This window comes from Lygodium microphyllum, chromosome 16 (genome assembly GCF_053477565.2).
Source record: "Lygodium microphyllum isolate KBCC chromosome 16, Lygodium_microphyllum_v1.1.10, whole genome shotgun sequence".
NCBI classification, from domain to species: Eukaryota; Viridiplantae; Streptophyta; class Polypodiopsida; order Schizaeales; family Lygodiaceae; genus Lygodium; species Lygodium microphyllum.
The window spans coordinates 46,507,130-46,521,551 of NC_141150.1; the positions used below are offsets into that span (position 1 = coordinate 46,507,130).

General features: G+C 39.9%; 1 protein-coding gene across 4 annotated transcripts in view; it reads right to left on the bottom strand.

The window, feature by feature from the left end:
- The window catches only part of LOC148022776 (uncharacterized), an 85,094-nt gene that overhangs the window by 16,159 nt on the left and 54,513 nt on the right, over positions 1–14,422 (bottom strand). For all 4 annotated transcript variants that reach the window (XR_015693543.1, XM_087695710.1, XM_087695712.1 and 1 more), the window contains 3 exons: positions 5,779–5,849; positions 3,576–3,655; positions 3,226–3,386 (listed from right to left, as the gene is read on the bottom strand). Coding sequence is in view for 3 of the 4 variants with exons in the window: in XM_087695710.1 (XP_087551836.1) it covers positions 3,226–3,386; positions 3,576–3,655; positions 5,779–5,849 (312 nt within the window). In the remaining variant the exon portion in view is untranslated. The remainder of the gene's footprint in view (positions 1–3,225; positions 3,387–3,575; positions 3,656–5,778; positions 5,850–14,422) is intronic.

A 14,422-nucleotide genomic window follows, 5' to 3' on the forward strand; every position in this document is an offset into this window, starting at 1 on the left:
CAGCTCTATTTAGAGTATGCATTTCTTTTCCAATCAATTTTAGGTGTGTTCACACTGGCTGAGGCTTACTTCTAGCCTTGCATTTCTTTTTCAATGGATTTGGACTACATTCACACTAATGAGATGGGGCAACCAGCATTCCTTTTAGGCAATAAAATTTTATTATTATTTTATTATTGTTTGTTAGTGGCTATTTATAGCCATTTCACAATGGTCGTCATTCACAAATTATCTTTTGTAGGTTTTAGGACACTCCAACAGTCAAGGATTCTCCTCTATCTTCCAAGGCTGCCTTCCATCATCAGCTTGATCCGGTGCTCTCGGTAATGCCTTGGGTTGCCTGCAAGGTCTAATCAGTCCTCTTTATATTTGGCATTCTTTTGGAGTTCACTACACATTTACTTCTTCCATTCTTTTCTTTCACTGTAGTCTTTCTCTTCCCATCTCCGTATTCATGTTTCCTCTTCCATTGCGCTCTCTCATAAGAGTAAGCAACATTCTAGAATGAGTGCTTGGGAAGACACACACACAGAGAAAGCACTTTGACTCTAGTAAAGGGCATTCTCGTGTGCTTGGCCTTGCGACATTCACTAGCCTCACCATTGATCTCATCAAGCACAATTTGAGAAGTAAAACTAGAGCCACTATGGAAGAGAAGGAATATCAGATATTAATATCTTTCTATACACCTGGTGATTATGATGGATATTGTTCAACAGAGGACTTGGGTTAATCCAATACAACATCTTGGCAAGAAGATAAAGATGATCCATTTCCAAACACACTTTCGGCCTTTACATAAGGACGGCTTCACGGTATGCTCAGCCAATATCAACACCCCATTTTCACACAGCATCAAACGCACCATAGGTCATACATACGTCTCCATACTAAGGATAGAGACATTAACATTTGAGGGCATACCCCTAGAGGACCTATTACATCCTTGGACATCCGGATAAGAGCTAGCAACACTCCAAGTCATTACCATATCCCAAGAGATGGCATCCCATACCATCAGCCCACACCATCCCAATGTATGGACATGTCAGTCTATGGGCCAAGAGTCCAAGAGTTGCGATTGCACAATCATGTGCACAATAGGACCCTAAGTATCCTTACTACATATGCACTAAGTCAGTTCGTAACCACTATGACCAATGCTACTAGCACCATCCGAATGTCCAAGGATGGAACACGACTTGCGTCACGTTAGTGTGATGGAGGCTGAGTTGAAGGAGCACTACATCTATAGTAGTGTGGTGTAATGATCAAGGGTGATACGATCGCCTATTTAGGGAGGATTTCGAGCTTTTACATCTAATCATGGAGTTCAAGGATGAGATATGTTTGTAGATGTCTCTTTTTTTCCATAATCAAGTGGCTTCCCTAGTGGTAAGCCACTTATTTTATTGACCCACTAACTTGGGTTCAAATCTCCCTTTTTCCTATAGTTATATTTAACGACCGTACGAAATGTAGGAGTTGAACCCAAGACCTTCTAGTCACCATGCATTCAACTTAACCACTTGAGCTACACCCGTTTGGTCTTTGTAGACCTCTCTCTCTCTCTCTCTCTCTCTCTCTCTCTCTCTCTCTCTCTCAAGTGGCTACCCTAGGGATAAGCCACTTGTTTTTATTTAACCCACTAACCTAGGTTCAATTCTCCCTTTTGTAACATTACTACTAAATGACCATGTGGGATATAGGAGTTGAACTGAAGACTTGGTCACCACCCTATTCAACTCAACCAACTAAGCTACACCCAACCAACTGAGCTACACCCATTGCTTTCGTAAAAGGTAATTGTATTAATTACGAAAAAAAGGTACAAGTTTACATGATTACAAGATACACGATGGCTCTAAGCCATCGTGTGTAAAATCTCAGTACTAAACAACTTTATAAAACATCTGGATACACTGCCCCATAGCACAACCATCACATACTTTGAGAGTTTACTGTTGCTGAGATCTACATGTAATCCAAGCAGTTGCATGTGGAGACCACCAGTTGCCCGGGGAGACAGCCAAATATGAAGCAGGAGCAACAGCCCTATCAGACCTACCATGTCACTTATCCCATCTAGAGGTGGAGACCAAGGACCACTAATCTGCAAATGCAACGTACTATAATATCCAAGGGAAATAACATTGCCTGCTCCAAGACGAAATTTGTCCACTTTCCCAGGTCATGGAGCTCTCATTAGAAATACAGATACAAAGAATCCTTGTGGAGGAGGCCAGCTTAATGTTCAGAAAGAGTTGTGACCACTTTCCCAGGTCATGGAGCTCTCATTAGAAATACAGATACAACGAATCCTTGTGGAGGAGGCCAGCTTAATGTTCAGAAAGAGTTGTGCCATGCTGTCTCTTAGGTGATAAGTAAGTCCTTTGGGTATGTATCTCATCTTTTGGTTTCAGCATATTCAATGCTTCCTGTAGTGTAAGTAGTCAACGGAGCCCAACTTAGCCATTGAAGTGAAAAAAATCTGGCAATGGAGAAGAACATAACTCAAAAACTTGTGCAACATCTTTGGCAAAATCCAACAATGTATTCAAGGGCTTTGTAGCTAAGCATGACCATACCATATGATAAATTGCCTCTTGACTATTGGAAAATCTTCAACGAATAGAGAACCCACACTGAAAGAGATCCATGAAAACACTCTTTGTTTCCAAGGAAACATAACTATTTCAGACAGTGGAAAGAGGCTTACTCCTATGCCATAACCGATGTGGGAGGGAGAAATGACCTGCCTTCAAGATGAAAGTATGCCCTACCTTCTGAATTGGAATAGTACATAGAAACACTTGTTGGAAACATACTCATATGGCCAAATGAACAGGACGTGGGAAATGAATGATTCCTTACTCGTATGAAATATGGAAAACATACTCGGTCCTTCTGAGATTTAAAAAATAGGATCCCAGAAAATAAAAATACAGTCCTCTTGCAAAAGCTTCTCTCATGCAAGGACAATGAAGTTTGAAAGATGAAATTTTGAAGTTTAAGGTTCCATAACTCTCTAAAAAATGTATATTTTCCTTGTTTATTTTGTATAAAATTAGGGATATGTAAAATTCAGCCCCAGGGGATGCATCATATTCCAACCGTACTTCCATAGTTCTATGCATTTCCCATGTGGAAAAAACTATGCAAATACTCCACATCTTTGACAGTTACCTTTAGTTTAACAAAGGAAAATAGGTAAAATGAACATACCGCGTGATGGAGATCCCATCTGCCAGCTTTCCAAAATGCCCTTTTTTGTGGCATTATTCTCAAGGTCTCACAGTCTATGAGGGTATTCCCATGTCTAATTTTGGGTGCCAACTTATCTAGTGCAACTTGTTTTGTAGCAGTATTTTCATAGTAAATAACACCTGCACACAAATATAGATGAAGAAGAAGATCACTGAGAATTGTGAAAACAACAACATAAAAGAAAACAGTCATTTGGCATGTCACTATCTCCATCAACCAAAGTTACCCTTGAGTTAGTCACAAAAGATTACACTGTTCATATCTGTTAACATCTTCAAAATACGGAACCCAGAACAGAAATGGTATACCGCTTTCTGAATGCACCCTTTTCACCCAGCTTTCCCAAATGAAGAGCTCTACTGCAGTATCAAGCTTTTCCAAATCATCCCTGCCACAAAGTTTTTGAAGTATAAGTAAGAGTGGACAAAAAATGACCCATTCAAGTTATCCATCAGTTTTAAGACAAGTCTAAAACTCCAAGTTTTACTTGAACTACTTCAGTGCTAGACAGTTTCCATACAGAAGAAAGCTTGATATTTGCCTGTGAAAATCTTGTGAAATGAAACAAACCAAATGTTTATCAAGCAAACTACACTCTAAGAGGCATTCAAAAGATTATTTACTCCAAAGCACCACCTGTGATCTTGCACATGCTTTATTTAACCAGAATGTACTTAGACACACACAAAGCCTCACCATTGCAACAATATGTCCATCTCTAGCAATTTACATTTGTCATGAAAATGTATTTAAACCAAAACTATATTGCCAAAAGAAAATAATGCATGCATAAACACAATAAAATGCAAACTTGATCCACACATTCTAACGCATCCCACACTCGCTTCTTCTATGAGCGCATTAATTTCTTGCTCACATGTATTGCTTGGTGCAAGGTAGTTTATGGATCATCTCTCTTTCCCTACCTCTTCCCCTGAATTTGTCCACCCCATTGAGGAAGCTTTGAAAGGAACAAAAAGAAAATTAATTGCTCATTGACTTCAAAAAAGCCTTCGACCTATTCACCAAATCTCGTTCTATGGCACATCAATAAGCATTCAACCTCCCACATGATGCAATATGGATAAACATGACACTATAGCAGTCAATCATTTGCAGAGTTTAGACCAAGTATCTTGCAGATGGGACCTTGAACAAGCCTGAGGCACGGCTTGTTGCCAAGGGATTTTCTCAGAGGGCAGGTTTGGATTATTTTGAGACTTTCGCACTGATAACTCGGATGTCCACTATTCAAGCTATTTTGGCTTTAGTCGCCTATCACTGTTGGGCCATTTATTAGATGGACATGAAGTCGGCCTATCTAAATGGCATATTGGAGGAGAAGATTTATGTCTCACAGCCTCTTGGTTTTCTTTTGCAGGGGAAGGTGGCCCATGTTTACAGGAGCAATCATGTGAGTCTCAATGTCCAAAATAGCTCCACCACCCATGCTTTCTGGGGTACAAACATAATACCAAGAAATCCAAAAAATTATTAGCCTGCCATTTTGTCAATCAATCATCACCTCGTTGTGAGCTCCATCAAAGTTTGATGGAGTCATTGGAGCTCCGAGGTGCACAAAGAGGGGGGTGTGTGTGCATGTGGTGGTTGGTGTGGGATATATGTTTTGGTCATTCTTAGCATAGCAGCTGCTCAAGGCTGTTATCATGGTAGAGAGAAGCGATCGCAATTCATCACCACGATCTTCCAGAAGTTAGAACAAATCATGTGCTTCTGGACTAGTTCATGCCAGAAAGCCTGATTGACTCAAAGGATAAAAATAAAGCATTAAAACGAGTAACATTTGAAGAAAAGTGTCACACTAAAAATGATACATAAAAAGAATAAAAACAATAACATTCAAAACGACCAAAACAAGACACTAAAGGCCCTTTCCCCGAAGGGGAAACATTTCAACCGGGAAAATGTGTTCCGACCCATCTCCTTACATTTCGGTGTTTTGAGTTCTCCCGAGAGGCAGTTCAGAGCATTCCACGTTTCTATGATTTTCACAAAAAAATGTGTGTGTTTGTGGGTGGTGTGTCCGTGGTGGGATAATATAATTGATAGAGGGAAGCACATCCTAGAGTTGGCAATGGAACATGTGAGTGGACACTAGTTTTCTTGCTAACATCGCACTCACTCATCTTAAGAGTTCACAACAGAGCGTGTCAATGACCACTAGTCAATTTGACAAGGCGTGTGCAATGGAATCTTTCTTGTATTGTCACAAGGCAACAATTCAAGCTAGATCCATCAGGTAGCACACCACATGTAGCATTAGCAAAACAGTCATTATTCAAGACCTCACCAACTAAGATAAGATGGATTAAGCAGCACCCAGCATGTAGCAAGCCAAAGTGTCACTATTATTAGTAACACCTATCAAAACGGCCCACATACCCTGACCAACCTTCAACACGACAAAACCCATCACCTTTCAACTTGCAAACTCCAAAGCAATGTTTGTAAACTAGAAACAAAGAAATTAAATCTAAAGTTCGAACATACCAATATCCATTTGGACGACGAGTTGTTTTTAGGCCCAAGGAATGTGCAACAAATAAAAATCCTCCTGCATCCTAGAGAAAAGACAAGTATAAAGAATAATAAATGTGTGCTTTGTGTGCATGTTGATGTCAACCTAAAGCCTACTATTAACACACGTTATAAGAAACTCATTATGAGCACAAAATCCATCTTTAGAAGCATCTTTAAAAAACAAAAGGGCATCATTTGTGTAGACATTTACATCAATAACTGATGTATAGATTTCATCATGTCTCCCTCCCTCCTTTCCTTTTTCCCCATCCTTAGTGACACACTTCAATCCTAGTATTACAACTCAAAATTGAATGGGCCAATAAAATAATCTAGAACTAAAATTGCCAGATCACAAGATGCTGATCTAGAAACTCTCACTATTGAAGTCAAGGTCACCACAAAGGTTGTTGAATGAATCAAACAAACAACCATCCACACATAAAATCTACAAATCACAAGATGCAGATCTGAAACCTGTGAAGATTTAAAACAAGGTCATCAATGATAGGTCACCAACATGCAGCGTGCGTGCGTGCGTGTGTGTGTGTGTATGTGTGTTATACAAGCATTTATGTCCTCATTCTAGGAACTATTCTTTGTAAAATAAATACAAACACCATTCATAAAAAAAGAATTGTATGTAGCATAAGCATATATACCCATACAACGCTCATATACAGGCATGCATGCATACATATATGCAGTTATATAAAAATACTATGTACACATGCACACACACACATGTACAAAATGTGTATATACATATAAGGGCCTGTTTCTATAAAGATACTACTACGCCTTGTTTGTGCGCATCCGTGAATGGTACATCTATTTATTTCAAGATACAAACAACACTTAACCAAATCATTATTATGGACCCAACGAGAGTCCTGTGCATACTTTCATACAATAATCAGCATCTATCTTCAAGACCAATATTCTTTAATTTCATCACTGTTTTCAACAAATTTCATTGCTATTCACCTCTTCTTCTTCTTCTTCTTCTTTTTTTCGGGGCCCGGGGGAGGTAGGGGAGGGGCGCGCCGGCCGTGTTTCATGCACACACACACACACACACACACACACAAAAAGATGGACATGTACATGTGAATCATGTATGTATTTATATATGTATTAAAGAAACATGAGATGAGGAATGGGAATGGGAATGAGAGACGGCCAAAGCCAGGGAAGGAGGAAGCAAAGTGGGACAGCATATAAAAAGCATGTTAAAGATGTCACTTAAGAGTAATTATTATTAGCATGCATGTGTGATTAAAGACTATATAAAAGGGAGCATTTTCAGGTTCCAAAACATGTGTGCATAATACCTTTATCACTATATTGGTGATGATATTGTTAGAATTTTCCAATTCTAGGCAATGCCCAATGTTTAAGTGAGTGGTATGGACACAACAAAGTTAGTAAGTTGTGTTCATTATCTCCAGAGTCAATTAAACTCTAGTTGAGTTAGGTTTAGGTCTAACTTACTTTAGACCTATTGTACTTTTCTTCATTCATTCTAGTACTTCAACTTTTACTGTGGGACTATTGCCCACTCTTGCTCACTATCTTGTGTTCATTGTCTCTCTCTCTCCCACCTCATATCCTACAATTGGTATCAAAGCCACACATGCAGGTTCCATCTTGTCATCACCAACCGACGCCAACCACTCAAGGTTTGTGTTATCACTAGCTCAACTCAGCCCACTCAACCAAGGAGGGAGAAAGATCCGCTAGTTTCGGAGAAGTTGTTGACTCATGTCTATCTTTGCTAAAAATGATGCTGTAAATGCAGGTTCGGATCTGAAAACGGCAAGTACAGCTGTACCTAATGATGGCTCAGCTGCCAAAAATGCAGGTACAACATTAATTACAATAAGTACATTAGGTTCAGCTGCTAAAACAAATTTTACATCAGCAAAGAAGGAAGAAACAACCAAAGAAAGACAGTGGGCAGCTGATAGACAGCATGCTCAATGTTTTGTTATGGTTTGTTCACACTTTAAAGAAGAATATTATGCAGATGATTGGCTAAAAATTGGCCAATTTTTTAGCACTATGACAAAGAAGGAAGATTGGACTAATGAAGAGTCCAAGAGAATCAAGAGAAAAGCTTATGGCTTTTTTCTTGAAGATGGCTACCTTTGGAGGCATGCGAAAAAGAAAGGAAGGGCGCCTGTTCGTGTCTTAGAAGACAAAAAGACTCAAAGACAGATCTTGCAAGAATTTCATGAAAGCCTATTGGCTGGTCATAGAGGCATATGGGGCACTTTTGCCAAAATAAAAGAGAAACTTTGGTGGCAAAACATGTATAAAGACATTGAGCATTTTGTTAAGTCTTGTCATGTTTGTCAAATGTACTCTATGGTTAAGCATAGATATGGGCTTCAGCCTACCTTTCCCTTATCCATTCACTATAGATGGGTTATTGATTTAGTAACCATGCCTACAGGAATTTGGAACATGAGATATCTAGTATTTGCTAGAGAAGATCTCACAAATCAAGTGGAAGAAAAAGCCTTGACAACAAAGTCTACTCAAACCGTTTGTAGATTTTTACTTGAAGAAGTATTTTGCAGGTATGGCTGTGTTGCCAAAGTAACTGCTGATAGAGGAGAATTGGATGCTGATGAGGCTCGCCATTTTTTTGCTCAATTGGGAATCAAGCTATCTCTTACATCAGCCTACAACCCTAAAGGCAATGGTAAGAGCGAAAGAGGTCATCAACCAATTCTTAAAGCTTTGGCAAAATCTTGCAAACGAAAGATGAGGGAATGGCCTAGAATGCTACCATTTGCATTATGGACTGATAGAACTACCCATAGTGCAATAACAGGTTATATGCTGGCTGAACTAATATATGGACAGCCACCTATTATGCCTATTGACAAGTCCATTGTCACAAGGAGTATCTTGCCTTGGGATGAAGGCATGAATAGAGAAGAGTTGCTAACTTTGCGCATAAGGCAACTTGAAAGAAGGCCAGAAGATGTCAAGACAGCCATTGAAAGGCTGAAAACAGCAAGATTAAAGAATAAGAAGAGGTTTGACAACAATCATCGACTTCGTCCAAGAGCTATTCAGGAGAATGATTGCGTACTTGTCTATGATAGCGGCCTGGACAATCAATATAGTGCTCATAGAAAGCTAGCCAAGCGATGGTTTGGACCATATGTAGTAAAAGTAGTACATGATAATGCTACTTATTCTTTGGCTGAAATGGATGGAACCATGGTAAAAGTACCAATAGCCGGTAAACGTATCAAGCTCTTCAAAAGGAAAGAATCTTCAACTTCTGAGCTTGATGACTTGGATATGAGCCATCTACTTGAAGACAAGCAAAAAGAAAAAGACTTAGAGGATGAAGATGAAGATATGTCAGAAGAAGACCCTCCTTAAACCTGTAATCTTGTGAAATGGCACGTGCCGGAGGATGTGCAGGTTAGGAGGGGGTGAATGTCAAAGAGTTTATTGTTCATAATATAAATCATGGGATTCTTATGAAAACAGGAAAACTTTACTAGGATTTATATGAGGAATTTTCATACATAACTCAGCCATTGTTACCCAACAACCAACTTAGATATCACTTAGTTACATAAGTTCATTTGTATTTGTCATACAATTTTCAGTTGTACCACAAATATTGATAAAAAATTAAGTCTATAAGAACCTATAACTTGATCAGCTGGAAGTAATTGACAGTCTGCAGGATAAATCATATTGATTCAAGTGGAAAATATGGTTAGAACTCAAGAAAAATGCCAAAAGTCCACTAGGTTCATGGGGAACCTGGAGTAATGAACTAAAGTGACCTGTAAGTGACCAAAGTATGTCAAAAAGTGAAGTGGGAGCTGAGCAGGATGCAGCCCGTATTTTTCGGCGCAAAATGCGGGCCTACATACCTGCAACAACTGGAGAAGACTGTGAGCTATGGTGCATGCTTTAGAGCATGCAAACTGAAGGCAAACTGGAGCTGAAGTTGAAGATACAAACAAGAAAGGTGAGAGCTCCTCTTACCCGTCCATTTGGTCTGACGAAAATGAATGGTATGACAGTCTATAAAAGGGGGAAATCTGAGAGAAAAGGATTCAGCATGCTCTTATGTACGTCTTCTCTCATTTTATTTACCTTATTCATGGTCCAATGAAGCCCGACTTGTACCCAAGTACTTGAGTACTTGAGTGACTTTGGGGCAAGCAAAGGGGGTGGATTTTGAAGGTGTATAGGCTGTTATGGGCTGAAAAAACCAGTCATAAGCAGGGCAGCCCACTGTTCTTGTCCATTTTGTTGAGCAAACAAGTGATCCATGTGGTTATAATAGAAAAAATTGACCTCTTATCATCAGGGCTTTACTCATTAATGATTAGAGGAGCTTATTCTTGAGTTTATGTACACTTTTTGAGCTTGATTATGGGCTGGAAATTTCTGTTTTAAAACAAGGCTGAAGTTAAATTTATGCTCCATTAATGCATTTCATGTACTATTGATCTATGTCTTGAATGTACTTGAGTCTACCGTCAAAATACTTGTTTCTTGGAGTTGTAATCCGTCTATGTACATGAGATAGAAGCCCTTTGAGCTTGCATTTGGTATATGCATTTGGATTAAAATCTGAGAATATCCTTTATGTAATGGCTTATTTTTCCCAAATGTATTTGCTGTAATCAAGTTAAAGGCATTCATTCCATTCATGTATGCTAAATACACAGAAAAAGCTTGATATCTTCTTCTTCAACTAAGTCATTTCCAAAACCCGAATCTTGTCAAACTCCATTCTTTTTCCCTTCTCCAAACCTTGAATCCCTCACTCTTCTTCTGCTCTAACCCCCGGTGGTAGACCTTCAACCCCTAACACGACGACAGTGGTGAACCCGACATGAAGGTCCGCTGCGGAAGAGGAAGTACAGTGGGAGAATCATCAAGTTCGGGAGGAGATGCTTTGCAACAGTTGGTTCGTCTGATGCAAGAAAGCCAACAACAACAATTGCAATTTTAGCAACAGTTGCAATTGCAACAACAACGGAGACAAGAAGAAGAGCGGAATGATGCCGCCGCCATTAAAGCTTTGGAAGCAGTTGGGCAAGAGCTCAAGCAATTTAATGGGCAAAATGTGTCCTCTTTTATCCGCCTCTATACTAACAAGATGGTCTTCTTCGGAGTCCCTCATCATGCCTGGAGCCGATATTTTGCCTGTTTGGCCGTGCATGGTCTCCAGGACCGAATTCATGGTCTTTTCCAAAAAGACGCGGGATGGTCCGCATTCAAGAAGGCTCTTCAAGAAGAATTTTTTCTTGAAGATTCTAGCCTTATGACAAAGAAAGTTTTCACTGAATGGATCGAAAGGCCCAATAAGGGTCTAACCACCACTGCTCTTCATCGCGAATTTGAAAGCAAATTTGCTCAACTAGATCCTGACGATCAACAAGGTATGGAAAGCCAGAAGATTGAATTATTTCTAAAGGCTGCAAATCCTTTCCTTCAAGAAAAGCTAACTGATTGACTTGAAGATCCTGACTCTGAGACGGGATTGAAGACTGCTTGGAGTGATATCACTGAAACAGTTAATATGATTGCTCGAAGAGAGCGGTTGCGCCTAAGATGGGAATCTACCCCTACACCAACTGAATCCATGAAGGAGCCTGTTCCTGTTTCTCGACCTCCTGTCTCTATGGCCGAGCAACCAAGAAATTATGTTGTTCCATCTCCAAAGAAGGATGTCATGGACGAGCTAATTAAAAGCATGCGGGATCTCCATCTTAATCTAACGGAGATTAATTCCAAAGTGGAAAGGCTTGATGTAAAAGTGAAAGAAAGGGGACGGTCAACTGCCTAAAGACCTATACGAGAAGGCTTCAAAAGACGTTGTATCTGGTGTGATAGCCTACAGCATGATAAGAGGGAGTGCGGTGCATTCCGTGAAGCTGAAGCACAAAAATTAGTCTTTTGGAAGGATAGTAAAATTCATGCAACCGAAACCATGCTTTCTCTTGAGCCAAATTTCGGTAACGATGGCATGAAGAAAAGATTGGAGGATTTGGCAACAAGAACAGCCTATGCAGCTGTTGATGCAGCAACCTATGGGCTGCAAATTGAGCCAACTAATGAAATTGTTAAAGCATGTAAAACTGATGCAAAATCTAAAGTGTGGATGCAGACCTTAGATCGCATGGAGCAAGGCAAGGCAACCAAAGATGATTTAACTATTGCCAGTCAATGCATCCGAGGAAGAACTGGATGGATCGAGCCAGCTGAATCATTTTCAACTTTTGCTCGGTTAGCTGAAATTAATAATCATGAAGCCATGATAGAGGAAAAGAGAAGAAGAGATGAAGATGTTGCCGGTCCTTCTTCTTCGGGGCCAACTAAATGCGTGACAAGAAGTAAACCAGATCAGCAGAAGGCTGCTGAAAATCCATCACCGCCAGAGCTTGATATGCGAGATGCTCCTCAAGCAAAGAAGACAGAAGGAAAAAGAAAAAGCAAACATCCCAGCTACAAGTTGTAGTCTGACATAGAGACTGCAACGGATCTTAAGTGGATCCTAGAAGAAAGGATTCTTGGAAGTAGAATTGAATTTACATTAGGTGAAATTCTCGGAATTGCAAAACGAGGATTTCATGATGTAATAATTGATGTAATTAAACGAAAAAGACAATACGTTGGTGAGGAAACTGAAGAATCCGTGCATGCTTTTTTGCAAGCACTTCATGTGTATTTGCAGGATGAAGAGAAGCTGAAAACTCAAGGGATTCGATTAGAGGCAATCAAAGAATTGATTGCAGCCATAGAAGCCAAAGATAAAGACATCTATAAAGCAGAAACTGAAGAAGCTATTATGGTGGGAACTTCTCAATCCAAAGTGCAGCCCATGCATAAGAAAGAAGCTCATCTTCACAACATGCAAGAAGAAAGTGATGCTCACTTTATTCCTAGTGGTCACTACTCCCGTACCCATTGGGCAAGGGCGACCACTGAAACCGTTGTTAAGATTGGAGAAAAAGAGACTCCATGCATTGCCCTTATAGACCATGGCTCGGAGATTAATGTCATGTCAAGAAGTCTTTACGAGAATGGCGGATGGCCCATTGATGTGGACCCAGGATGGCACATGAAAGCAGCCAATAACTCCTCTGGCGATCTTTATGCAGCATGCCCTTATGTACAAGTTACTATTGGTAATGTAAAAGATGAATTTCATTTCTTTGTTCAAGATTCCTGCAGCTATCCTATCATTCTTGGACAACCATTTATTTCTGAGTCTCGTTTAGAGACAAAGGCCCTTGATGATGGTTCATCATATGCTCGGATAAGAAGTAAGGATAATGACAAAGCTGTCCAATTCTTAACTGTATGTGTAAATCATCGCCGGAATAGAGATCGATTGAGAGATCATCCTGTTCCTCCTAATGCCCGAGAATTTAAGGGTTTTCGGGTAGCACTGCTATAAGTGGAGGCTATGGCAGTGCATCATGTTATAAAAAATTGCCTCCACATATAAAGGAGGCAAGGTCAAAAGCTGACTTGCAGGTTTTTACGGCCAATAGTGTGGGCTGTTATAAACAGTTTTCAGCCATGAATAGGACTGAAAGAAAGCATTTATGTCATGCGGAACAAGAACTGAAGCAAATTGATGTTTTGCCTAAAGATGAAGAAATTTCAGGGCTATTTTATGGGCTGATTTATAATGATACAATGGCAGAAATATATGCAATTGTTCATGTTGAAAATCAAGCTGAAAATCAGTCTATACAGGTATGCACACTGGATATGTATGACATAATTCAAGAATTTGCAGATCATGAAGCTTTTGGACAGCCAAACAAGGATGAGGTAAGAGTAGAAACAAAGTACAAGACACTTGATAAAAAGGTCAAGCCGGTGGCTACTCCTCTACCACCCGAAAGCGAAGGACTAGCAGAAAGGGTATCCAAACAGCCAAGCCTTCGTGATCCCAAAGATATTGGTCACCAATTTACAATAGAAAGTCTACAAGAGCTGAAAATTGGTGACAACTCTTTTCTCTTGCCAGCTGAAAAGCAAATCTTCATGCAGATGTTAAAGAATCATGGCAAAGCTTTTTCATTTCAGCCACATGAAATTGGCTGTGTGGATCCAAGTGTTGTGGCACCAATGGTGATTTTTACGGTCCCGCACGTTCCTTGGAATCTTAAACCAATTCCGGTACCAAGGGCTCACTTGCCTAAGTTATTGGAGCCTCTAAATGAAAAGATAAAAATGCGAATATTGGAGCCATCCTCAGCAACATATTCCAACCAATGGTTTACCGTGCCTAAGAAGAATGGATCTTTGCGATTCATTCAAGATTTACAGCCTGGCAATAAAGTCACTATCAGAAATGTTGGTTCGGGGACAATTGTTGATGAATTTGCTGAAGCTTTTACAGGTAGAGCAATTTATTCCATGGGAGATTTATATTCAGGCTCTGACCAATTTCAGCTTGCTTTGGAGAGCCGAGACATTACCACAATGAAGACGTCTCTTGGTTTATTCCGCATGTGTACTCTACCTCAAGGAGCTACGAATTCAGTAGCTCACATGATGAATGCCATGCATAAAGTGTTGAGAGATTATATTCCCCAATTAA